The sequence below is a fragment of the Triturus cristatus genome, chromosome 3_2 (genome assembly GCF_964204655.1).
Source record: "Triturus cristatus chromosome 3_2, aTriCri1.1, whole genome shotgun sequence".
In the NCBI taxonomy this organism is placed as follows: Eukaryota; Metazoa; Chordata; class Amphibia; order Caudata; family Salamandridae; genus Triturus; species Triturus cristatus.
In genome coordinates this window covers 492,153,292-492,179,196 of record NC_140584.1, presented here as the reverse complement: position 1 = coordinate 492,179,196, position 25,905 = coordinate 492,153,292, and the positions used below count along the sequence as shown (strand labels likewise).

The window sequence follows — 25,905 nt, the reverse complement described above, 5'->3', positions numbered from 1 at the left end:
GTGGCGAACAGGTCTATGTCTGGTTGTCCCCACTTTTGGAAGAATGGGAGTAAGACTTTGGGGTGTAGTTCCCATTCGTGTATCTGCTGTGTGTGGCGACTTAAGAAGTCGGCCACCTGGTTCTGAACCCCTGGGAGGTGTTCTGCTAGCAAGTAGATGTTTTGGGGAGTTGCCCATCTCCAGATTTGTTGCGCCAGTTGTAGAGAATGTGTCCCTCCTTGTTTCTGTATGTAATACATTGTGGTCATGTTGTCTGTGAGGATGAGGACAGTCTTGTTTTGTAGGTGCACTTGGAAGGATTTCAGTGCTAGGAACACCGCTTGAAGTTCTAGGTGATTGATGTGGAGCAGTTTGTTGAGTGGTCCACCTGACCTGAGTGGTGTGTTGAAGGAGGTGGGCTCCCCACCCTGTGAGAGCTGCGTCGGTGGTCAGCACAACTTGTGGAAGAGGCTCTAACGTCCGCCCTTTGGACAGGTTGATTGTGTTCCACCATTTCAGCTAGTGAAGTGAGCAGCTGTCCACCAACACCAGATCGGTTAGTTGTCCGTGGGCCTGGTTCCACTGTTGTGCTAGACATTCCTGTAAGGGACGCATTTGAAGGCGTGCGTAGGGTACTATGGAGATGCATGACGCCATCATGCCTAAGAGTTGCATGAACACTCTTGCGGGGAGAGAGTGTTGTGTTTGAAATGTTTTGATGAGACTTTGTATGTTGGCTATCCTGGCTGTACTGGGATAAGCTACGGCTTTGGATGAGTCTATGGTGGCTCCCAGGTATTGTTGTACTTGGGAGGGTTGTAGTTGAGATTTGGGATAGTTGATGGTAAATCCGAAGTTGTGTAGGGTTTGAATAGTGCGGTGGGTGTGGAGAACGCATTTGTCCAGAGTATTGGCTTTTATGAGCCAATCGTCCAGATAGGGGAAGACATGGATTTCATGTTATGTTATCTGGTGTTTTATTGAGCGCTCAGCTACTCAAGCAGAGTGTCCCCTGAGATATGCTGCCACAACTGCCAAGCATTTGGTGAATACCCTGGGTGCAGTTGTTACTCCAAATGGGAGAACTGTAAACTAATAGTGCTGACAGACTACCACGAATCGTAGATACTTCCTGTGAGCGTGATGCATAGGGATGTGAAAATATGCGTCCTTGAGGTCTAATGTGGCAAGGAAGTCTACTTGTTGAAGTAATGGAAGGACCTGTTGGGAGTGATCATTTGGAAATGATCAGATTGTATGTACTGGTTTAGTAGTCTGAGGTCCAGTATGGGCCTTAAGGTTTTGTCCTTTTTGGGAATGAGGAAGTATAGGGAATATACTCCTGTGCCCTGATGTTGTAGTGGAACAGATTCTATTGCGTGTTTTTGAAGCAAAAACTATTTCTTGTTTGAGGAGCGTGAGGTGGTGAGACGTCATGGGACGGTGCCCGGGTGGTATGTTTGGGGGCGGGTTTATGAGTTCGAGGCAGTAGCCAGATTGGATAATTTGTCTTACCCACCTGTCTGTAGTGATGGTATTCCAGACAGGTAGAAACTGTTGAAGTCTTCCCCCGACCGGAATGGAATGGTCGGGGGGGAGGAGAGTGGTGGCAAGTCACTGTTTGGTGGCTGGAGAGATGCGGGTGTTGTTGCCCAGTCCTCTGCCTTTAGTATTGTTTCCCCGATAACCTTCTCTAAAATATACTGTTAGGGGATGTTTGAGCTGATGCTTTGAAGGTGGAAGAGTTGTCTGTTCCCACATTTTTCGAAGCTCCTCTATAAAAGGAGCGACGAAAGGAGCCTCTGGGTTGAGTAGACTGCAATGCTCCCATAGATTTGGCAGTCTCATTAACTTTCTTCATTTTTTCTAGGGCAGTGTCTACTGCAGGGCCGAATAGTTGCTCCTGATTAAAGGGTTGAGCAAGAACGGTGGTTTGGACATCTGGCTTGAAGCCGTAAATGCGCAGCCATGCGTGGCGTCTAAGCAATACACTTGTGTTGACTGCCATAGAGGCGGTGTCCGCTGCGTCTAATGCACATTTAATGGAGGCATTGGATATTAGTTTGCCCTCTTGGATGAGGTCAGTGGCCTGTGTTTTGTATGGTTCAGGCAGGTGTTGCAAGAGATCCTCTAGTTGATCATAATGGGCTCTATCATAACGAGCCTTTAGGGCTTGTGTATTGGCAATACGCCAGTGGTTAGCAGCTTGTGTGGCAACCCTTTTGCCGGAAGCCTCCAAGAGTTTAGACTTTGTCGGGAGGAGGCGTGTCTCCGGTTGTTTGGGAGTTCGCCCGCTTTCTGGCATTTGATACGACTAGTGAGTCTAGGGGGAGTTGCGCCTTGATGTATTTAGGATCTTGTGGCGCCGGTCTGTATTTTTTCTATTCTGGGGTTGAGAACCCTGGCCCTGACAGGGTCTTTAAAAACCTCAGTGGCATGCTTTATCACTCCATTAATCATGTGTAGAATGTGGACTGTCTTCTGCGACTGCTCAAAAGTGTAGAGTAGGAAATCCTCCTCAGGAGTGTCGTGTGCATGGTGACGCCATGAAACGATGCTGCTCTGTTTATAAGCTGACCGAACCCTAAATGGTCATCAGGAGGGGAGGGTTTTGAGGGATATGGAGTGGGGTCAGGCATATCAGGCATAGGGTAAGTCCAGTCACTGGTGCTGTGTCCGGGAGTGTAAAGGGATCAGTAGGATCAGTGGGATAAGTAAAGAAATCTGGGTCTCCCCCTAAATCATCATCATCTTGTGGCGGTGGTGTGTGAGAAGGAGATGGTAGAGATGAAGGCGGTGGGGGGGATGGAATAGGGGGTAATGTAGGAGAGGAAGGACGTATGGGTGAAGTGGCACAGTCCTTCTTTGGAGGTGCTGGAGGAGGTGTTGTGTCCAGCTTCCTTTTCTTGTAGGGCACCGCTGTGACATGTCCAGTTTTCGGATTTATGTAAATCTGTTTTTGCTTTGGATCAGGCCGAAAGAGTTCCTCACTGTCCGAAGGCGGCCTTGGCGCCGACTTTTTTGTATTGGATTTAGATTTTTGTTCTTTATGGACTTGTTTTGGCATGGAGGATGTTTTCGGTGCCGAAGAACTTTTCGGTTCAGGTGGATTTTTCGGTGCCGAATGACCTTTCGGTGCAGACGAGCTTTTCGGTGTCGGTGGAGACGTCGGTGCAGAGTGAAGTTTCGGGGCCGATGGAGATTTCGGTCTCGGAGTCTGCTTCGGTGCCGAAGGTATTATAGGCACAATTACATGAGGTTTGCTCGAGCCCGAGCCACCTGCAGGCTTACTTTTCTTCGGAGCCGGGCCAGAGGGCGGGGCTTCTGAAGAAGTTTTTGGATTGCGACTGGGCCCAGCTGGCAGAGTCTTGACCAATGTCTTTTTGGGTGGTGTTGGGGTAGGGGGGCTGGTACTCACAGGCTGCCCCGGATCCGAATAGTCTGCCTCGAACACGATCTGGAGATCTTCGGAGTCGTCGTCAGGGACATCCTGTGCAAAGATGTCTTCTGGTTCCGGAACCGGCTTGGCCATGATATGGTGTCGAGCTCTTCGGTCCCGGATAGTTTTCTTCTAACGGAATGCGGCGCAGGCTGGACAGCTGGATTCGTTGTGGTCTGGTGAAAGGCACAAATTACAGACCTCGTGGTGATCGCTATGAGGAAACTTTGCTCCACATTGGGGGCATTTTTTAAAAGGTGTCCTTTCCATCAGCCGCGTCCGGAGTCTGTCCGATATGGATTTCGACGTCGAGTTTTGAAATGTGAGAGTTGTAGTGATTGCTATAAGTTTTCTGCTGGAGCGGAAAAAAGTTTATCCGAACCCAATGGCGGGAAAAAAACAATCTGAGGATGGAGCGGATGCCCATGCGCACTGTTGTCCAGGGGAGGAGTCACCAATCTCGTGACCAAAGACTTCTTCTGAAGACAACAACCTGCAATCATCCAAGCCCAACACCAGATGGCGATCTTATCCTTACTGTGTGATCTGCAGCTCATATGCCTTGAATATGCCGGTTTCCAGTGCTTCCAAAAGAAGTTTGGGAAAGGTATACCCCTTGGCATGATTAACCTATTCTATCTGCTTTTTTTTTCTTTCTAACTGTTAACCTGCGAACCATGAATTACTGCCTATAGTGAATTTTCACCCAACTTGTCATAACAGAACATGTTTACATACACTCCTGTTGTGCAAATGGAGTGAGTAGCCCAGTTGTGGCGGACAAACAGTGCAGCGTTGTATTGCATACAAATAGGAAGTAACAAATGTGCACTCTTGTGTACTCGTGTCTATTGTATGTGGAGCGTGGCATTCAGCTACCCTACAGCAGATCAGTGGTCAGAGTTCATCTGTGAACATTGTATATCAAAAGCCAAGCAAACACAAGGCTGGCTGCACATTCTTTGCGCGAGTCAGGCGATGTGAACAGTACAACGCTGTAATGTAATCAAGGTTCCCAGAAGTCCCACAACACAAACAAGTGCGCGCGAAAAGTATGCCGCGGGGCCAAAAGAAAGTGATCGCGGGACAAAAATGCTACCGCCGGCCACAGCTTGCAGTGCATGTGCGCGCGCAGCAATAATCACGCCATATGGAACCTCTGCTCAAGTGCGCGCCCACGCACATGCACTGCAAGCTGTAGCCGGCTGTAGCATTTTTTGAAGCCCTTACTTAAAGTCTCGGCCAGACCAGCGCAAGCGCTGGGTCAGGCGAGACCTAAAGAAAGAAGACCTGCCGTGCAGCTGCCAACAAGAGGACGACACCAACTGACTTGGCTCCAGCCATAGAGGCCGGTCGACCCTCGAACCTGCTCCTGCTAAATCCCGGCGTCTCCAGTGGTCAGCAACCTCAAAAACCCCAGAGCACCTGACTACCTTGCTCCTCTAAAAGACGGACTCCCAAGAGCAGTGGTTCTGCTCAAAGCAGCAGCAACCCCTGGTGCCAAGCCAGGAACCGTGAATCCAGCGCACTCTGCACCCGCCAAGCCCGGCGTGTGCCTGAGTGAACAAAGACCACAAGGACGTCACCCCCCCCTCCCCCCGGGTGTCTGTGACCAAGAATCCAGCACCCAAGGACACTCCGACACCGGCAGCCTCAGAACCAAGGACCATCCAACCGCGACCAGCAGATGGTAATATTTCCTGATGCGAAAAGACCAACCTGCACCCAGCTCCTGGGTGCCTACCTAACCTACAGCTTCCCAACTTACCTCTTGAAATGGTGGTCGCACCTGAACAATATCCGTCCCCAAGCTTGCAGCCTTTGTTCATCTTGCAGCTTCTCCATTGAAATACATTGAGCGCCCGACGGCTCAAAAGCACCCTGCTGCCAGAGTACCCCTGGAAGTGCATCATCTATCCTATCTTACTTCCCCACTTGCCCTGTGGGAGTGACCAGGAGCCCAGCTCCCACAGCCTCGTGGCCTGCCTGCTAACAGCCACCAACCACAGGCCCCCTGCCCACCATAGGCTAACATTGGGCCCAACTCTCTGCATCCGGCTGCCCCTGTGCCGCGGAGGGTGTACCAACTGTACCTACCTGACCCCGGGAGACCCCTGAGTCTATGCCCAGAAACTTAACTCTGCCAGTAGAGTACCTACCTGAAAGCAGATAACCTGGTTTCAGTCCTGGTGCATTTCCAGTAAACAGTTGCAAGAAATAGTTTGTTACCCAGGCGATTTTTAAGGAATATTTGTATGTTTCAAAAATCGACACTTAGAAGAATTTCTGGCAAAAAACAGGCAATGTTATCCTATGGAGGAAAATCAAGTTATTGGTAAGTACAGTTGTGATTACTTTTCAGGGTCAGTGCTGGGCACCAAGATCCAGCACTGGGATCTCTCCTGATAACAGGTGAGTAATTTCGTTTTCGTTGATCAGCTGATTTGCAGTGAATATTTTACAGTTTCAAAACTCGACACTTAAAAGAATTTCCAAGTGTAACCAGTCAAAGGTACCCTATGGATGAAATATAGGATCCAACCCAGAGTAAGAAAATCAGACGCAAAGTAATTGAAATTGCATTTACTTAAAACTTCTCATTGAGCTCAATGTTATAATTGTGTTTAACTTGTGTTGCCTATAGCAACAACTATTACATTTAAAAGTATATTGCTTATTGAAAGTATTTAACTTAAGCATCTCAATCTGAGAAAGTATTTTGATACCTACTTGTGGTTCTAAAATAACTATATATTTTTTATATACAAAACAATAAGCCTAGAGTTCAGTTCTTGAGTGAGACCATTTGCGGACTGAGTGTGTAGAACAAATGCTTTACACTGTCCTCTCATACTGCCTTACTGCTCGACCAAGCTACCACTTTACAGAGTAAGGTTAGATCTAACTTTAACCTGTGCCAAACCTCTGCAGACTCTTACTCTATACACACTGTACCTCACTTTGGTGCAATATATAGAGCCAGTTATACAGCAAGAAGAGGAGGAATCACTTTCCATCCACGATTCACAGTCAGCGTCTAAGTGGGAAGATGATTACCATGCATCTGCCAGCACAGAAGCAACGGATAGTGAGTACTTCTACCCCCTGACCCTAAGCTCAAACGATCGGTTTCCACCTAAAAACCTGTTTGCGGGACACCACTGCAGACAATCAATGGCACACACCGAAAAATAAATAAAAGACTGAAGACAAGAATTTCTATTTAAAAGGAATATGCTACTTACCAGTATGCATCTGTTCTTGGCATGTAGAGCTGCAGAGTTGTACACTTAGCATAGATCGCCATCTGGTGTTGGGCCCGGATGTTTGTAGTTTGTTTTTCTTCTTGGACAGTCTTTGGAAGTCACGAGTTTGGTGACTCCTCCTTCGGTCCGTACTGCGCATGGGCTTCGGCTCCATCCTCAGATTGTTTTTCGCCAACAGGGAAATGATGGAGCGTAGTAATAACAGTGAGAAACCCATGTGTGTTGTATCTAAATAAGATGTACTGGAACGGATACAGGTAGCCGGGGAGGCGGGTGGGCGTGTACAACTCTGCAGCTCTACATGCCAAGAACAGATGCATACTGGTAAGTAGCATATTCCGTTCGAGGCATATGAGCTGCAGATTGTACACTTAGCATAGATTATATAGCAGTACCCAACCTTAGCAGCGACCACCGGTATCCGTTGCAGTGGTTTGAAATAGTGTCTTTAGTACAGCCTGGCCCACTCTAGCTTGCTGCTTGGAATGCACATCTACACAGTAATGTTTTGTGAAGGTGTGCGGTGTAGACCATGTGGCTGCTTTGCAGATGTCATCTAAGGGTATATTCCCTAGAAAGGCCATAGAAGCCCCTAACTTTCTTGTAGAATGGGCTTTAGGCGGAACAGATAATGTTCTTTTTGCCTTTTGATAGCAAATTTGTATGCATTTTACAATCCACCTAGCTATCCCTGATTTAGAAATGGGGTTGCCTTTATGTGGTGGAGAGAAGGAGACGAACAATTGTTTAGTCTTCCTGAAGGGTTGCGTTCTTTGTATGTAGTATAGCAAGGCCCTTTTTACATCGAGTGTGTGTAAGGCCCTTTCTGCAACAGATTGAGGTTGCGAGAAGAAGACAGGTAATTCCACCGATTGATTGAGATGGAAGGGGGAAATGACCTTGGGCAGGAACTTCGGATTTGTGCGAAGTATGACCTTGCTGTGATGTATTTGTATGAAGGGTTCCTGTATAGTGAACGCTTGTATTTCACCAACCCTTCTAAGGGAAGTGATAGCTACGAGAAAAGCTGTTTTCCAGGTGAGAAACTGTAGCTCGCATTTATGCATTGGTTCGAAGGGCGGACCCATTAGTCGTGTAAGAACTAAATTTAGATTCCATACAGGGGAAGGTGGTGCCCTGGGAGGAATTACTCGTTTAAGGCCTTCCATGAAGGCTTTAATAGCGGGCAGTCTGAAGAGTGATAAATGCTGTCTGTTTTGTAGATAAGCAGCGATCGCTGCTAGGTGTAGGCGTATGGATGAATATGCCACGTTACACCTGTGAAGATGGAGCAGATAGCATATGATGTGCTGTATGGATGCATCTAAAGGGTTGATTGTATTGTTACGGCAGTAAATTACAAACCTTTTCCACTTTGCGGCATGGCATGCTCTAGTGGTAGGACGTCTGGCTTCCATGATGATGTTCATGCAATCAGGGGGAAGGTTAAGGTATCCGAATTCTAGGATTTCAGGAGCCAGATCGCCAGGTTGAGCCGAGCTGGGTCCGGGTGCCTGATTTCTCCATGGTTCTGGGTTAGGAGGCATGGGGATAGGTGCAGTTTTTGATGTGGTACCACTGACAGTTGTAGTAGCGTGGTGTACCACGGCTGCCTGGCCCATGTCGGAGCTACTAGAATGAGTGTGAGGGAGTGTTGTTGTAGCTTCCATACCACTAATGGAATTAGTGGGAGAGGTGGAAAGGCGTATGCAAATCTGCCTGACCAGTTCATCCATATCGCATTGCCCTTGAACAATGGGTGTGGGTATCTGGCGGCGAAGCTTGGGCATTTTTTGTTTTCGTGGGTGGCGAAGAGGTCTATCTGAGGATGCCCCCACTGTTGGAAGAATGGCTGAAGAACTTGTGGATGCAGTTCCCATTCGTGTAGTTGTTGCGTTTGTCTGCTGAGCAGATCTGCCATGGTGTTTTGTACGCCTGGAACGTGCTGTGCCAGGAGAAAGATGTTTTGGGGAATTGCCCATCTCCATATGCTCTGGGCTAAGCGGGAGAGCTGGGGAGAGTGTGTCCCTCCCTGTTTTTGGATAGAATACATTGCAGTCATGTTGTCTGTGCGAATGAGGACTGCTTTGCCCGAAATCTGTTTTTGGAAAGATTTTAGGGCTAGAAAGATCGCCAAGAGCTCCAGATGGTTGATGTGGAGCGATTTTTGCTGTGGCGTCCATAGACCTTGCATTGTGAGGTGTAGGAGGTGCACTCCCCAGCCGGAGAGCGATGCGTCCGCTGTTCGAATCACCTGAGGAACCGGGTCCAGGAACGGCCGCCCTTTGGAAAGGTTTGTGGTGTTCCACCACTGCAGAGAGTGATGTGTGCGGCCGTCCACCAACACCAGATCCGTCAGCTGACCCTGGGCCTGGTTCCACTGTTGTGCTAGGCACTCTTGAAGTGGACGCATGTGGAGTCTTGCATGGGGCACTATAAAGATGCAAGACGCCATCATTCCTATGAGCTTCATGAACACTCTTGCTGGAAGAGTGTTGGGGAAGGAATGTTTTGCGTAAGGCTTGAATGCTTGTGATTCTGGCTGAGTTTGGATAGGCAATACCTTTGGAGGTGTCTATAGTGGCCCCGAGATATTGCTTTGTGTGAGATGGTATGAGGTGGGACTTTTGGTAGTTCACCGTGAAGCCTAGCTGGTGGAGCAGTTGGATGGTGCTGTTTGTATGCTGCACGCATTGGTGGTAGGACGCGGCTTTTATCAGCCAGTCGTCTAAGTAAGGGAAGACGTGAATGTGTTGACGTCTGAGGTGTGCTGCTACTACCGCTAAGCATTTGGTAAACACCCGTGGTGCGGTGGTGACCCCGAAGGGGAGAACCGTGAATTGGTAATGTTGCCCGTCCACCACGAACCTGAGGTATTTCCTGTGAGAGGGGTGTATTGGAATGTGAAAGTATGTGTCTTTCAGATCCAAGGTTGTGAGAAAGTCTCCCTGACAGAGGAGCAGGAGGACTTGTTGTAGGGTGACCATGTGGAAATGGTCTGAATGTATGTAGGCATTTAGAGGCCGGAGGTCCAGAATGGGCCTGAGGGTCCCGTCTTTCTTTGGTATTAAGAAATATAGGGAGTAAACCCCTAGATTTTGCTGATTGATGGGGACCTGCTCTATAGCGTGTTTTTGGAGGAGGGAGAGTACCTCCTGTTTGAGCAGTGTGGAATGTTCTTGAGACATTGGACGGTGCCTTGGTGGGATATTGGGTGGGGTAGATGTTAGCTTGAGACAGTACCCTGACCGAATGATTTGGGTTACCCATTTGTCCGATGTTATGGACTCCCATGCGTGGATAAAGTTTTGTAGTCTGCCCCCGACCGGAGTGGAATGGTCTGGGGGGAGCGGAGGGAAGTCATTGTGTGGGCGGGGTGGCAGAACGGGTGGTGTTAGTTTTGCCCCTGCCCTTATTGTTGTTGCCTCTGTAACCACCCCTTTGGTTGCCCTTTGAAAAGGTATTTTGAGGAGGGGATTTGTAGGAGGTAGAGGTGCTATCGGTGGAGAAGCCTCTGCCTGTGCCACGAAAGGAGGAGCGTCGAAAGGAACGTTTAGAGGCTTGTGTTTGGAGTGCCCCCATAGACTTTGCTGTGTCGGTGTCCTTTTTCATCTTTTCCAACGCTTCGTCTACCTTGGGCCCAAAGAGAGTTTGTTGGTCAAAGGGGTGATTGAGTATGGACGCCTGGACTTCAGGCTTAAACCCTGAGATCCTGAGCCAGGCATTGCGACCAAGCAGGACACTGGTATTTATGGCTCTAGAAGCAGTGTCGGCTGCATCGAGGGCACACTTAATGGAGGTGTTTGTAATTAGTTTACCCTCCTGTATTAGCTCATGAGCCCTACGCTTGTGTTTCTCCGGAAGGTGCTGCATAAGAGCCTCAAGTTCGTCGTAGTGTGCTCTGTCATAGCGCGCAAGTAGCGCTTGTGTGTTTGCAATGCGCCACATGTTTGCAGCTTGAGAGGCGGTGCGTTTGCCAGACGAGTCTAGGAGTTTGGATTCCTTGTCTGGCGGTGGGGCTTCTCCTGAGGACTGTGAGTTAGCCCGCTTTCTAGCTGTAGAGACAACTAGGGAATCTAAGGGAGCAGGGCCCTTAATGTATGCAGGGTCTGTGGGTGCCGCCTTGTACTTTTTCTCTATTCTAGGGTTTAGTACCCTGGCCCTGACAGGGTCTTTGAACACCTCTGCGGCATGCTTGGTGACACCCTTAAGCATGGGTAAAATAGATGTGGATTTGTCCTGTATGTCAAATGTATCCAGTAAGAAGTCGTCTTCCACTGGTTCAGTGTGCATGTCCACCCCATGGTAGTGTGCTGCTCTCTGCACTAAATGATGAAACCCTAAGGAGTCCTCTGGAGGAGACGGCCTGGATGGGTATAGGTCGTCCTGAGGTATATCGGGTACATCAGGGTTATTGTAATCCTCCCATGGGTCTGGGGTCCCAGGTGGAGTGGGATCCATTGGGGCATCCGCCGGGTAATTGTCCGGGTCCCCGTCATCCGGATCTGGGGACGGGGTCGGAGAGTAATGAGGTAAAGGTGGCGGAGACCTGGGAGGGGGTAGTGGGGGAGGGCACTCTGAGGGGAGAAGTAGCAGAGTCCTTCCGTTTGGGCGGTGGAGGAGGAGCCGGAGTATCAAGGCGTCTTTTCTTGATAATTAAAGTCAATAGCCCAGTCTTTGGATCTTTGGACAGAGTCTTTTGTAAAGGGTCTGGTGTAAACAGAGCCAATGGTGCCGAATCGTCAGTCGGCACCGGTGATTTCGGAACCGAGGGCTTCGATGGTTTCTGTGCACCATGCTTTTTTGGGGCCTCCGGTTTTTTCGGCGTCGAAGGAGTTTTCGGCGCCGGAGCGTCGGTGCCGACAGATTTGTGTTTGTTCGGCACCGAGAGTCCAGGCTTCGGCACTGGTGGCTTCGGAGTCGAGCTGGATATTACTTTCTTCGGTGCCGGATGCTGTTTTTCGGCACCGGGCGTCGGCTGGCTCGATCCCGAGCTGCCGTGAGACTGGAGGCTTCGACACCGGGCCCGAAGGTGGGGTGATAGAAGCTTTGGTCTTGGTTTTGCCCAGGCCGGCAGGCGAGGGAGTAACCTGAGTCTCTTTGGTTTTGGGCGCGGGGGTGGGAGGGGGCACAGTACTCACGACCCGCTGCGCCGGTGTGATGTCCTCCACGTCGGAGTAGTCGGCCTCGGAAGCGCTGACGACGTCTTCCTCCTGCTGGGTGTGTATTTGCCCCGAAGCTTCGGCGCCGTCTCCGAAGATGTCCGGTGGAGCTGCAGACGATGAGTGCGCCATGGTGCGTCGAGCTTTTCGATCCCGGATGGTTTTCTTCGATCGAAAAGACTTACAGGCGGGGCAGTCTCTGGCCTCGTGTTCTGGAGAGAGGCAAAGATTACACACCTGATGGAGGTCGGTGTGGGGAAATTTTGGGCATTTTTTGAACGGAGTCCTTTCCATCGGCCGGGACCGGAGTCGAGGAGGGCCCGAAGGCCGGTGCCGATGTACGGGATGGAGAAAGTGCCGCTTCGAGAAATGAAGATGATGAAGAAGAAGAAACTCGAAGAAACGAGGATTTTCCGTCGAGGCTGGAACCGTAGAAGTTCGAAGCCGGAGCACGAAGTATCACATCCGAGCCCGATGGCGGAAAAAAACAATCTGAGGATGGAGCCGAAGCCCATGCGCAGTACGGACCGAAGGAGGAGTCACCAAACTCGTGACTTCCAAAGACTGTCCAAGAAGAAAAACAAACTGCAAACATCCGGGCCCAACACCAGATGGCGATCTATGCTAAGTGTACAATCTGCAGCTCATATGCCTCGAACAATACTTACCTTTTTGCGAAGATCTTGGCCTTAAAATAAATCTTAAGCAACGCTTATTTTCATAAAGTTGGTATGGAGCTCCTTTGATGCATGCGTCATTTATTACTGCTTGTGTGCACAACAAATGTCTTACACTCCACTAAGTTAGGAGTAAGGCTGCAGTGAACTTACAAACTACTTATTTAGTGACAACAAATGCAGCCTTCTCCAAGAACAACTTATTGGTACTTCAAAAGAGATCCAGACATTACTATTAACACTTGGCAATTTAGTCTGGATCTTTTCTTTATAGACCCCAAGTTTCTCTTGAAGAAAAAGCTTGAACCAGTATATCCAACTAAAATGGTCTATGGAATCTCACCTGATCAATACACCGCCCTTTGCACTGTAGGATGACTACCTCCAGAAGCTTAGCTGCATGGCATTCTGCATCTTCTCCTGCAACTCCTGTTAGAACCTGCAAGTGTTGATGGGATTTAATGATGTGAACGTTATTGAAGTTGATACACCACCTTCAATACAATTAAGGTCAATGATACAACTCTGCCTGTAGCTCTAACCAACTAAAACCAATTTGGGATTTTACAGGCTACAGTTTAAAAATTAAAGTATTCCAATGATAAATAAAATCAAGCCTGCAATATGTTTCAATACAATATACCTACTTGGAATTCAGCCAACTCAGTTTAACCAGAAACCTGAAAAAACCTATCAAAATACAACCTGCATTTCCAAACTTTAATTTTAACAGCAAGGAATCTAGAAATGTACCTACCTTTTTGCACATACTATAGATCATTTCAAGATATTTTGTATCAGACAGGAGTGTATCCGTATCAACTGTGACATAATTATGCAAAAGAGGCATCATATCTGCAAAAAAAGGAAAATCTGCCTTTAGGTTCTTGGTGAATTAATGAGTGACAAATCAGATTACATCAGACAAATAATCCATCTGAGTCCTCACGAGAAATCCAAAAGAACAGAAACAACAAGTAGACACCTGGCTTAAGCAACTCCCAATGTTGCCAGTTTAAACCTATGACTTGACAGTTTGAAGGACGGTTTGGGGATATATTAAGACATATTGGGTGTCTACAAATATAGGAAGTATATCCCCACTGTAACCAATTAAGATTTCCTTTTTAAGAATCACAACCAGGTCTTCTCAGAAAACAGAAGAGCATTACAAGCTATTTAGATGTATCCTGGAGAAAGATTTACTACTTGCCTGTATAAGAAGATGGACCTTTGCATAGGTTCCCCCCAGCCTCCCTCTTTTTGCCCATTTGAACTGTTAGCAGGCTTCAGTGCACTCGGTCTAAAAAAAAAAACGTTATCTAACTAGGCTCCAGTTCGTGTTATTTCCACTAAAAACAAAAAGTAATTGTAAACACAATTAAAGGCCTTTAGGGTACCATTTACCTAGGACTTACAAGGGTGCTATAATACCTAGGGCATGGGTATTAGAGAGTCCCTATAGGCTGCAGCATGTCTTATTCCTCCCCTCCCCCCCCCCAAAAGAAAACATAACATGCAAACTGCCATTGCAGTATGCTTGCAATGCCCAAGTACACTGCAGGTACTATATGTAAGTCACCCCTACAGCACACCTTAAGCATTCACATATGTGAAGAGATATCTGCATGAGCAAATACGCCCCTGTGAGGTCCAATTCTTTTCCTAGACATTGCAAGTGAACCGGGAAGCCATCTAAAGTATGTACTGAACACTTGTCATTAGAGTTACCCAAATACACAATGGCTTCACTGCAACCTATGGTGTTTGGTATCAAACACCTAGTCTTAAGTCTACACTGATGCCAGTGTTGGATTTATTAGGACATGCACGCAGAAGGCACCTTAGAGGGGCCCCCCTGAAAACCAATCAGTCCTCTAGTGTGCTGGCTGACTGTTATGGACCAGCCTGCCACCAGACTAGTATGACCCCTCCTAGTCTGTGGTGGCAGGCTGGTCCCCATGCTCAGAGGACAGACCAATGCCTGCACAAGAGGAAGGTGTTCACACCTCCAGCAGGATGGCTATTGAAATCGGATACCATGACCAGAGGCTTCAATGCCTCTGCCGCCTTTGAGATGCCACCCCATGCCAGAGTCTAATTTGGCACCAGGACAGCTGGGAAATTAGCTAGTCAGGAGGCAGGTCACACTTGCAGGCTGACCACACCCCTAAGGTGGGCAGTCTTAAGTGGACAGCCAAAAAAGGTTTGAACCATATTGTTTTTGGTAAATCTAGGAACTCTGGCCCAAGGTTAGGGGGACTTTCCCACAGGAAGTGGTCATATATGGGGAGTAGACAACCCAGGGGTAGGTAGCAGCCTGTTTCTAGGCGTCTGCACCCCCCCCCCCCCAGTACGACTGCAAATACCCGTATGCAGTATAAGTTTTTTTCTGTAGGAAAGCATTACTGCATAAAACCGTATTTGTGTTTACATTTTTTTTTTTTTTTTTACAAAGTGCTTGGTGTAAAAATGTGTAAAAATATATGTAGAAATATGCATTTCTCAAAATTGGTCTGGAGTCATTAATTGACTGTGCGTTCAAATGCTTAACACTACCCTCTGATCAGCCTAAACTGCTCGCCCACAGTACCACAAAAGAGCATTTGGGATGATTAATTTAAACCCTGCCAGCAAATAGGGGGTCGCCTGGGTTTTCTACAAGGTGTACCTCTTTTTGGTACACTACATAAAAAGCCTGCTTATTACAGTCTGTACTTGGAATTTGCCTAGAAACTAATATGACAACCCAGAATAAAAACCCAGGAGAAACAGAACTGAGGAACACAGATAACCGGATATTGTATGAAAGGACAAGGTAATGAGTGTAAGCCCTTGGAATAAAACATGGGCATTGCTTGGCAAAGCCCCCATACCCTCCTCCACAACACAGCATTTAGTTTGTGATAATCTGAAGCAAATCCCAGGATTTTGCAGGCAGTGGGGGGGAAACCACAATCAGCAGGCATGCTTCCTCCTTCTCCATTCCAAGGACAACCGAGAGCTACCACTAATCAGAGTGAATCAGAATGGTCCTAGCTCAGGACCCTATTTTGATTGGGAAAAAGTGCGACCAGTCAGATGGCTTCAACAGAAATCTGGCTGGCCACCCTCTCAATCAAAATCAGTTCTACAGAGCTAGGCAGGCTACATTTTGCAATGTAGTGGCATCTACCTTTGTCCTGGTTTAAGTCTTAAATTGTAATTTTTGCTACATTTCCCAATTTGTTTACTCACTTATCTTCTAAAGGAGCAACTCCAAAAACACCCAGCAAGCAGAAAAGATTGGATGCAAATAAGTATTGTATAGTCATATCTTCGGGAATATTTTGATGTGAATTTTCTAGGTAAAATTACTGAGGTGCTACACTTAAGGCAAGCATCCTAGTCTTCAGTCTGTCACTGGATCCTACACGTTCACATCACTGAATATTATTCAATGCAGTACATTACCAAGGGACAGGCCAACGTATGCATCATATTGTAAGATAGGTTTGTAATGGCACAGTCAAACAACTCCAGAAACACCAGAGTGTAAGAGAAGGAACTCTTTGAAACGAATAGTTTACCTGTCGGTGTAGTTTTGCAGCTTGAAGATCTTTCTGGATTCACTATGCTGTGCATTATTCCGCGATCTTGTGGTTGGGTCCGGATTCGTAGTCTTTTTTTTTTTTTGTAGCCCAGGTGGGCGGCGACGACCCACCATTTGGTGCACCTCCCATGACGTCGTGCTTCCTGCGGAAGTCCCACCTTTGGGCGCCATCTTCGGGTTCTTTTTTCCTTTTTTTTTTTAAAACCCTAGGCGATTGATTAATCCTTCTTGTCCATTTTTCTGTAAGTTTTCATTTCTTTGATCTTTATCATTTTACCCCCTCTCCCTCCAGCCTCATCTTCCTGGCGGAGGTGGGTGGGTTCGCTAGTGAATCCAGAAAGATCTTCAAGCTGCAAAACTACACTGACAGGTAAGAAACTATTCGTTTTGCAGCGTGAATCTTTCTGGATTCACTATGCTGTGCATAGACTTTGTAGCGGTTTTCCTAATTTTGTGGCGGCTGGGTGGTAGATGAGCGTTGGTCGTTGAAAATGTGTTGAAGCACCTTCTGTCCAACCTGTGCTTCCTTGTTCATCTGAAAGTCCACGCAGTAGTGTTTCGTGAACGTGTGCACAGATGCCCAAGTTGCCGCGAGACATATGTCCTGGATGGGCGTGTTCGCCAGAAAGGCCACGGTGGCCCCCTTCTCCCTTGTGGAGTGAGCCTGAGGCCCCTCCGCTAGCTCCTGTCCAGCCAGTTTGTGGCAGAATTGAATAGTGAGGGCAATCCACCTAGCGATGGTGCCCTTAGTCACTGGCCTACCCATGAAGCTAGTAGCAAAGGACACAAACAGCTGCTTCGACTTCCTGAGTTCCTTGGTTCTCTCAATGTAGTGCATCACCGCTCTTCTTGCGTCGAGGGTGTGCAGAGCCTTTTCTGCGTTAGAAGTCGGGTTTTGGAAGAAACTTGGTATCTGAATACTCTGATTCATGTGGAACGCCGACACCACCTTGGGCCTGAAGTGTGGGTCCGTCCTCAGGACTATTCTGTCCTTGTGAATCTGAATGTAGGGTTCCTGTAGTGTTAGCGCTTGAAGCTCGCTCACCCTGCGTAGTGAGGTTATGGCCACCAGAAAGGCAGTTCATCATCAACATCTGTAGTGTGGCCTTGTGAATGGGTTCAAACGGTGCCTTCATGAGCTCCGTCAGAACCACGTTCAGATTCCATGCCGGCGGCAGCAACCTTTTCGGGGGGGCCATCCTTTTGGCTCCTTCCATGAATCTCTTCACCACCTGCGAGTTGAAGAAACTTCCACCCTTTTCACCTCTGGTGTAGGCCACGATCGCCGCTAGGTGTACCCTTAGGGAGCTCGAGCAGAGTTTACTCTTTAGAAGGTGTGTGAGGTACCTCAGTACTGTTGAGTCTCTTATTCTGTTTTGCAGGCCCTTTTTCCTGCACCACACAATGAATCTCTTCCATTTCGCGCTGTAGCATTTTCGTGTAGTTGGTTTCCTTGCCTCCCGTAGCACTCGCATAGTGCTCGGAGGCAATCTTAGGTGTGCGAACTCTAGGTCTTCAGGAGCCATGCCGCCAGGTTGAGGGTCTCTGGCTCTGGGTGCAGGACCTCTCCGTTTTGCATTGAGAGCAGGTCCTTCCTCCTCTCGAACCTGTATGGATTGCCTTGTGCCATTTCTTGAATTTGTGAGAACCATGTCTGCCTTGCCCACTGCGGGCCACTAGGATCAGAGTCATGTTGCTGGTTCTGCACTTGTCGAGCACTCTGTGCAACAGGGGTATCGGTGGAAAGGCGTAGGCAAATGTCCTCGACCAGCTTATCCATAGGGCATTTCCCTGGGATTGCTGATCTGGTTGCCTGGACGCGAAGCTTTGGCATTTTGCATTTTGGCGTGTTGCAAATAGGTCTATTGTGGGAGTTCCCCATCTCCGGAAGAGTTTCTACGTTTCCTGGCCATTGAGCTCCCACTCGTGCGATGCCGAGGTCTGCCTGCTTAGCCAGTCTGCCTCTACATTGTCCTTCCCCCGGTAGGTGAATTGCCAGTAGATCTATCCTGAGAGGTATGGCCCATCTCCAAATCTCCTGAGCTAGAGAGGAGAGAGGGAACGACTGTGTCCCCCCCCCTTGTTTGTTGATGTAGAACATTGCCGTGGTGTTGTCTGTTTGAACCAACACCCTCTGGTTGTAGAGGTGCCTCTGGAATGCCTTCAGGGCTAGCAGGATTGTTTTCAACTCTAGGTAGTTGATATGGCGAACCGCATCTGCTGGAGCCCACAGACCCCTCACTCTGAGGTTGTCCATGTGCGATCCCCATCCCTTTTGCGATGCGTCCGTGGTAATGGTCATTGTTGGGAATGGTGGTGTCAGGCTTCTCCCTGCTGTCATGTTGTCTGTTCCACCCAAGTTCTCCTCCTGCACTGCGTGCGTAACAACCACTAGATCCTCCCAACTTCCGTTTGCTTGTGACCATTGCTGTTGTAGCCATTCCTGGAATGGTCTCATGTGCAGGCGTACATTCGGCACCAGCTGGATACACGACGCCATCATCCCCATCATCTTGCTCACTGCCCTCACTCTCAGAGCTCGCCCCTTCTGGTAGAGCAGCGTCTCCTGCAGTAGTGCATCTGTCCTCCTGTCGCTGGGCACTACTGTACTGTTGAGGGAGTTGATTTCCGCCCCCAGGAAAATCTTCACCTGCTCCGGTTCCAGCGAAGACTTCCCTCAGTGGATCGAGAACCCCAGATTCGTGAGAGTGTTACGCGTTTTGCGTGCCTCTTGCACTTCTCGCGTGAGTTTGCCTTGACCAGCCAGTCGTCTAAGTAGGGGTAGACATGGATTCCCTGTCTTCGTAGGTGGGCCGCGACCGCCGACAGGCATTTTGTAAAGACCCTTGGTGCCGATTTTAATCCGAAGGCCAGGGTTGTGAACTGGTAGTGATCCTGCTCGATGTTGAACCTTAGAAGGCCCTTGTGTCTTCTGTATTGGGATGTGCAGGTAGACATCCTTGAGGTCGACGGTGACCATGAAGTCCCCGTCTCTTATTTGGGGCAGTACCTCCTGCAGCGAAGTCATTTTGAACTTCTGCGTTCTGATGAACTTGTTTAGGTAACGCAGGTCCAGGATGGGTCTGAGGTTTCCGTCTACTTTCGGGACCACGAAGTAGTTTGAGTAGACCCCCTTGTTGCGTTCTCTGAACGGCCCTGCCTCTATGGCTCTCTTTTCTAGAACTTTCCGTGTTTCTTCTCCGAGTAGTGCCAGTTCTTGGGCCGATCTCGGTCTTCCCTTTGGTTTCCTGTTTGGAGGTCTTTTCTCCAAATCTACGCAGTATCTGTACTGCATGATGTTCCGTATCCACTTGTCTGTGGTTATACGCCGCCACTCCTGAAGGTAGAACCTCAGTCTTCCGCCTACTGGTGTTGTATGCTCGTAGGCTTTTGAATATTCTCTTCCCCCTGATGTTACTGTTTTGCGCCTCACCCTTGGGGGCATGTCGAGGGTAGGCGTCCTCTTGCGTGCTGAGTCACTTTGATGAGGGCTGGTCACCCCCTCTCCTCCTCTGGCCACGTCCGTTCCCTCTCCCGCGATAGGACTGGCCCCGAGGTTGGTACTGCCAGTTTTGCTTCTGTTGACCTTGTCCGTGACTTTCACCCTGCTGACCCTGCTGGAACGTCTGGTGCGACGGCCCCTGCTGGCTTCCTCCCCTACCGTAGGGTCTCCTCGAGGGATTGCCTCGCCTCATTCCCCTCAGCTGTAGGGCCCCCATGGACCTCGCCGTTTCGTTTTCCTTTTTCAGCTGGGTGAGTTTCTCGTCCACTGTTGCTCCGAACAGTGTCTCTCCGTTGAAGGGGGTGCCAAGGATGTTCTGCACCTCCGGTTTGAATCCAGAGATTCTTAGCCATGCATGCCTTCTCTCGGTGACCCCTATGGCCATGAGTCTTGCTGAAGTCTCTGCCCCGTCCAACGCAGTCTTTATACAGGAGTTGGCAATGTTCTTGCCCTCGTCTATCAGGTGTGTGGCTCTCTGGCGGTATTCTTCGGGGAGGTGCTTTACTAGCTCCCCCATCTCGTCCCAGTGCTGGTACTGGTGTCTATTGAGGAGTGCATTGGAATTCGCCATGCGCCAGTGCATTGCGGCGTTCCTCTCGACCTTTCTTCCTGTGAGGTCTATCCTCCTGCTCTCCTTATCAGGTGGTGGCCCCGAAGTTGCTGGTATGTTGGCCCTTCTCCTGGCCGTGGAAGCTATGATGGAGTCGGCAGTCACGCTACCCTTGATGTAAGGGGGGTCCAGGGAAGAGTGCTTATATTTCTCTGTCCTGGGCGTGATCGACCGGCAGGTCGCTGGTTCCTTGAAGGCTTCTCTCCCCTGATTCATCACACTTTGTAGCATGGAGAGGAACTGGCTCCATGTCTGGATGGGGAGCAGGGTCTTGAGGAGAAAATCGGCTTTCGGCTTCTCCTCGTCGAGTTTGACGCCGAAGGCTGTCGCTGCGCTCCTGACCACCATATTGTACACCCCGATGTCGTTGGGTGGCGAAGGCCTCGAAGGGTACGTGTCCACAGGCTCCTCCGGGTTTTCGGTGTCGAGATCCTGCCATTCGATGTCGTGGCTGGTAGATGGCGCTGAGTCGAAGAACGACTGTTGGTCTTCTTCCTCGGCTTCTCCGTCATAATAGGTCTCGTCTTCCTCTTCGAGATCCCTTGTTAGGCCCTCGGTGACTAATTCGTCCTAGACGACGTCCGCCGATGAAACCGTTGGAATCTTGAATTCCTTCATCTTGGCGTCGAACTCCTTCCTTTGAAGGATGTTCTCCATTTCGGCCTCGAGCCGCCTCTTTTTCTCCATCTCGGAGATGCTTTCGGCGTCGACCGCGGGTTTGACGAAATTTGCGTCGACGTCGACTGTTTTCAGCGTGGATCGGCCCGTTTCCTGGGTGGTCTTCGACGACCCTTGCTTTTCGGCGTCTTTCGGCACCAGGGAGTCCTTTTCTAAGGATCCGCTCGGCCATGCTTCCCCCTTTGGTCGTCGAAGTTTTCGGCGCTGGGGCTCCCTTCGTGGACTTACTCTGATTTTCTCGAGTCACCCTCGTGTTTGAGGTACTTTGTTTTGCGCTCGACTATTCTCTTACCTAGTCTTCTTTTTTCTTGTCGGTCTCTACGACCGTGAAGTTTTCGGCTGTCTCGGCGACGTTGTCCTCGTCGTCCGTGTAGAGGCCAGATCGTAGAGCGACGGGGCCTTACCCTTGCCATCCATGCTGGCGTTTGCTCTTCTCTGCTGATCTCTCACCCGGAGCGTCTTCGGCGCGAAGGCTGAGCAGGCGTTGCAGTCCTTACTCTGGTGTTCGACCGGTAGGCAGAAGTTGCAGACCGGATGCTGGTCCTTCTGCGCGAACTTGTGGTGGCAGTTTGGGCAGAACTTGAATGGCGTCTTGTCCATTGCGCTCAGGGCCTCCGAGTGTGCATTCTCCAAGGTCGAAGAAAAAGGGCGCTGAACCTCCTTTCTTCGCGCTCCTGATTAAATTTCTTCCTTTCCTGTAATATCCTCTAGTATTTATCGACGAAATTCGCTTTTTCTTCTTCCTTCGAGTGTAATTCTGGAGCTTCCCGATGACGATCCAGACCCAACGGCGGAAAAAAGAATCTGAAGATGGCGCCCCAAAGGTGGGACTTCCGCAGGAAGCACGACGACGTCATGGGAGGTGCACCAAATGGTGGGTCGTCGCCGCCCACCTGGGCTACAAAAAAAAAAAAACAAAAAAAAAACACAAAAGAAGACTACGAATCCGGACCCAACCACAAGATCGCGGAATAATGCACAGCTGTGAGAAAGTGGCTCTGTATATACTGTTCCCTAATAGGTACAGGGTGTACAGAGTCCACAGTCCCCCAGAGGCTGATAGAGGTCAAAGTTAGGTATGACCTTACTCTCAAAAGTGGTAGCTTTGTCGAGCAGTAAGCCAGTACCTGAGGACAGTGTAAAGCATTTACTGTACACACCCAGTCAGCAAATGGTTTCACACACTCAATAACTGAACTCTAGGCCAATGGTTTATATATATAAAATATATGCTTGTTTTATTTTTAGAACCACAAAGGGAATAAAAATATACTTTTCTCAGAATGAGAGATTGAATATAAATACTTTTGCAATAAGCAATGGATTTTTGTAAACAGTCACAGTTGGTTGCAATAAACAATCCTATTTCCTAAACATAACAATGCATTGAGCTCAATGGTAAATTCAGGTTATCTTGTGATAAATTACTTTTCAGATTACTTTTGAAATTCCAGGTCTGGCTCCTAGATCCAGCTCTGGGTCAGTATTCAGAATCAAGTGATGAAAGTCGACTTATTAACTGTAATGATTTTTAAATAATATTTAGCTATTTCAAAAGTTAGCACTTAGAAAATATTTCAAAGAAAACATTCAATGGATCTCTATGGCAAGAAATTCAAATTGCAGGTAGAGTACTTTATCGTTACTTTAGTAATCCAGGACTGGGTACCTAGACCCAGGACTGGGGTCCTTATCAGAAACAGGTAAGTAATTTCGTTTGCAGAAATGGTATGATTTTAAAAGAATATTTCAAATTTGCAAAAATAGACACTTAGAAGAAATTTCACAGAAAAGCAGACAATGGTTTCCTATGGAAGAAAAAGGAGTTAGAGGTAAGTACAGTTGTGGACACTTTTCAGAGTCAGGACTGGGCACCAAGATCCAGCACTGGGAGCTCACCTAAGAGCAGGTGAGTAAATTTGTTTGTCACTTGGCTGATTTTTAGTGAATATTTGCAGTTTTGAAAAGTTCACACTTAAAAGATTTTTCAAGAAAAAGCCAGTCAATGTTACCCTATGAGGAAAATGAAGTTAGTGGTTTAAGGGTAAGTACCCGACTGGCAGAGTTGAAATTCCGGGCATAGACTCAGGGGTCCCCCAGTGTCAGGTAGGTACAGTTGGTTCACCCTCAGCGGTTTCAGGACGGCCGGGTGCAGAGAGAGTTAGGCCCAAGGTTATCCTATGAGGGAATAGGGGGGCCTTGGTTGGTGGCTGCTGTCCGGCAAGCCACGCGGCTGTAGGAGCTGGGCTCCTGGTCACTTATGAAAAACAATGGGAGAGAAAGGGTTTTTTTTGGGGGGTACTCCTATTCCCCTTGGACAAATATTTAGCAAACAAAAGAAGGAGTATGCCCTCTGAGGTCAAATGATACCTCCAAGTTTAAGAGAGGTGTACTGAAAGGGACAATCCTTTTGTTGAAGACCCCTCACTCACCAACCTAGTTGGTGACATGCTTCATCATCGGGGTCCCACCCAGAGGCCGAGTGCCATCTGGGTGTGCTGCGACACCTGATTACAGTGGAGCTGGTGTTATTTGTGTGTGCAAGTGATTGTAGTGTTTTAAAAAATGGTCAAGTATTTAACTCAGTAGAAAATATTTAATCATAGAGCACTTGATCAATGTTAAAAGAGTAAATGGGGATACCCTATAGGGTTAAATTGGCCCGTGGTATCTAGTAATAAAGTGTGTAGTGAGTGAGAAAAAATATATATATATGTGTAGTTGGTCATATATATAAAAAGGTCAGGTCTACATGTTTCAACCCTGGTGGAGAAAGTCTCCGGGTTTTCTTCAGGACCGAAGGTGATGGTGCTAACCAGGGTGGTGTACACGCGCTAAGGTGTACCCTGCCCTTGGTTAGGAGTAAAAAAATTCCTACTGAAAATCCAGTGGGAATAAACCTGTGGAGGAAAACAGAAATAAAATATACATTGTATTTATATTCAGTAAAGCATTGTTGATTTCAGGTACCTCTCAATCACTAGAAAGTGATACTATGCCGTGGTTGTGAAGTTTAATCGGCTGATCCAGTCATCCACATTATGGTGAAATAGTGTGTATGTGCTCCATTTGTGGAATATGGCTTGCATCCATCAAAAGTGCGCTTACACCTTGCTCCAATCATACACTGTTGTTTCCAACAGGTGAGAGAGTGCATTCACACGGTAACTTACCGGGGTGCACGTGAATGGCGCTGTGATGATCAGGTGACTAACATCAAACATTCGTGTTGTCACTCCGTGTGTCCACCAATAGTCGTACTGGTGATTGTGTGCACTTACACGATACTATGCGTGGCGCACGTAAATAGCGACGAGTGATCAAGTGAAAATCACAAATGTCATTCGTCACCAATGAAAAACGCACCGTGCCAGTATTCAATTTATACCGACAACTGGTTTAAAAAAGGTTACAACTAACTCGCATACTCTACACAACAACACTCCCGAAACAACCGTGCAAAGGGCGTAAAACATGAAAAGGTAACTCCAAAGTTGGGCTTACTGGTAATGCGGGGAAAAGATGCCTCGAAAATGTCGAGAGCACGGACAGAAAGATCACCTTCAATCTGCCGGGGAAAAGACGTAGAACATAAGTGGACCGAAAGATCGATCCTAAACGATGCGTGGTGCCCACCCACGAGAAGTACATGTCTACTTACATGGTGAAAAGGAAGATCAGCTATTTCGCCTACAACCGTGTCCCGCCACCGCGTCCCGAGAAATGCCCGGGATGCGGAGAGGAACCGGTGGGGCGTGTCAAATACTTCCTGGTTGCACGCGATTGGCTAGGATTCCGCCAATAGCAACATAGTTAACATGTAAGGCCCAATGGGTGGAGGAGTATGTGACAGCCTAAGATCGGTTGTGAGTGGGAGAGCGTTATAGGCTTAAAACGAGGCTTCAGAAGAGGCAAAGTTCTAACATCAGGTGTTTAATTGACGGAAAGCTTAGCGTCAGTATTAAGCTAAGGAAGGAATTGAAAATAATCCTCTCATAGGGGACATATAGGTTAGTGCACAGTAAGGTAATAGTAGGTGTCAATACCAGGCATACTTATCCTGATTTAACCCACACAAGACAACAGATATATCTATCGTACTTATATCAATCGATCCAGTATTTTTGATCCAGTATTTTGAAGGGGACAGAACTAATTTTCAGATGGAAAAGTATTAATTCCGTGCCAAAGGGAAGGTCATCTACTTGGAAAGAACTGAATTCCATGGGATATTATCGTTCAGCCCTTTCTTATGAGTGGAAAGTCTGTACACCCAGCGTTGCTCTTTTTCAAAAAGTCTTTCCTGTGATTTTTCTCCTGCTGTAATCTGTTCAATGACAGTCCATTTTAGATCGTTAGTTGTATGACCATTTACTAGGAAATGTTCTGTTAGTTTGGTCATTGATTTCTTGCATCTGATTGTGCTGCGGTGCTCGCAGATTCTTTGTTTGATTTTTCTGGTTGTCATTCCCACGTATTGTAGTTTACATGGGCACATGATTAGGTATACTACATTTGTACTATTGCAGTTTGTGTGAGCTCTCAAGGTCCATATTTTTCCTGGTTCCAGGTTTAGAGTTTTGGTGTTCTCAGTGAGATGACATACACTGCAATTGCCACATTTGTAATGACCGATGATACCAGGTAGACCCCATGCATTCAGAACAGTTGGTTGTTTTTGCAGATCCGTCGTTCTTGGGCGTGTATTCACCAGAGTGTCTTTTAGGCTCCTGGCTTTCTTGTAGGAAAACAAAGGTTTTTCCCAATTGAAGATCCCAGTATTGAGGATTTTCCAATGTTTATTGACCGATTTTGTTACTTGGTTTGAAACACTATTATATGTGGTTACACAAGTTAGAGGTGTGGTACCTTCTTTTGGAGGTCTGTTTTCCAGAAGTGCCGCTCTAGGTTGATTGCGCGCTCTTTTTTCGCATTTATTGAGGATCTTCTCCGGATAGCCTTTTGATTCAAGTTTCTTAGTCAAGTCAAGGGCTTGTTTT

The 25,905-nt window shown here is 48.0% G+C and overlaps 1 protein-coding gene across 1 annotated transcript in view; it reads right to left on the bottom strand.

The window, feature by feature from the left end:
* Nucleotides 1-25,905, bottom strand: part of IPO7 (importin 7) — a 275,583-nt gene that overhangs the window by 83,330 nt on the left and 166,348 nt on the right. The window contains exons 19-20 of the mRNA XM_085648158.1: nt 13,281-13,378; nt 12,867-12,962 (exon numbers count right to left, since the gene is read on the bottom strand). Of these exons, the coding sequence (XP_085504284.1) occupies nt 12,867-12,962; nt 13,281-13,378 (194 nt within the window). The remainder of the gene's footprint in view (nt 1-12,866; nt 12,963-13,280; nt 13,379-25,905) is intronic.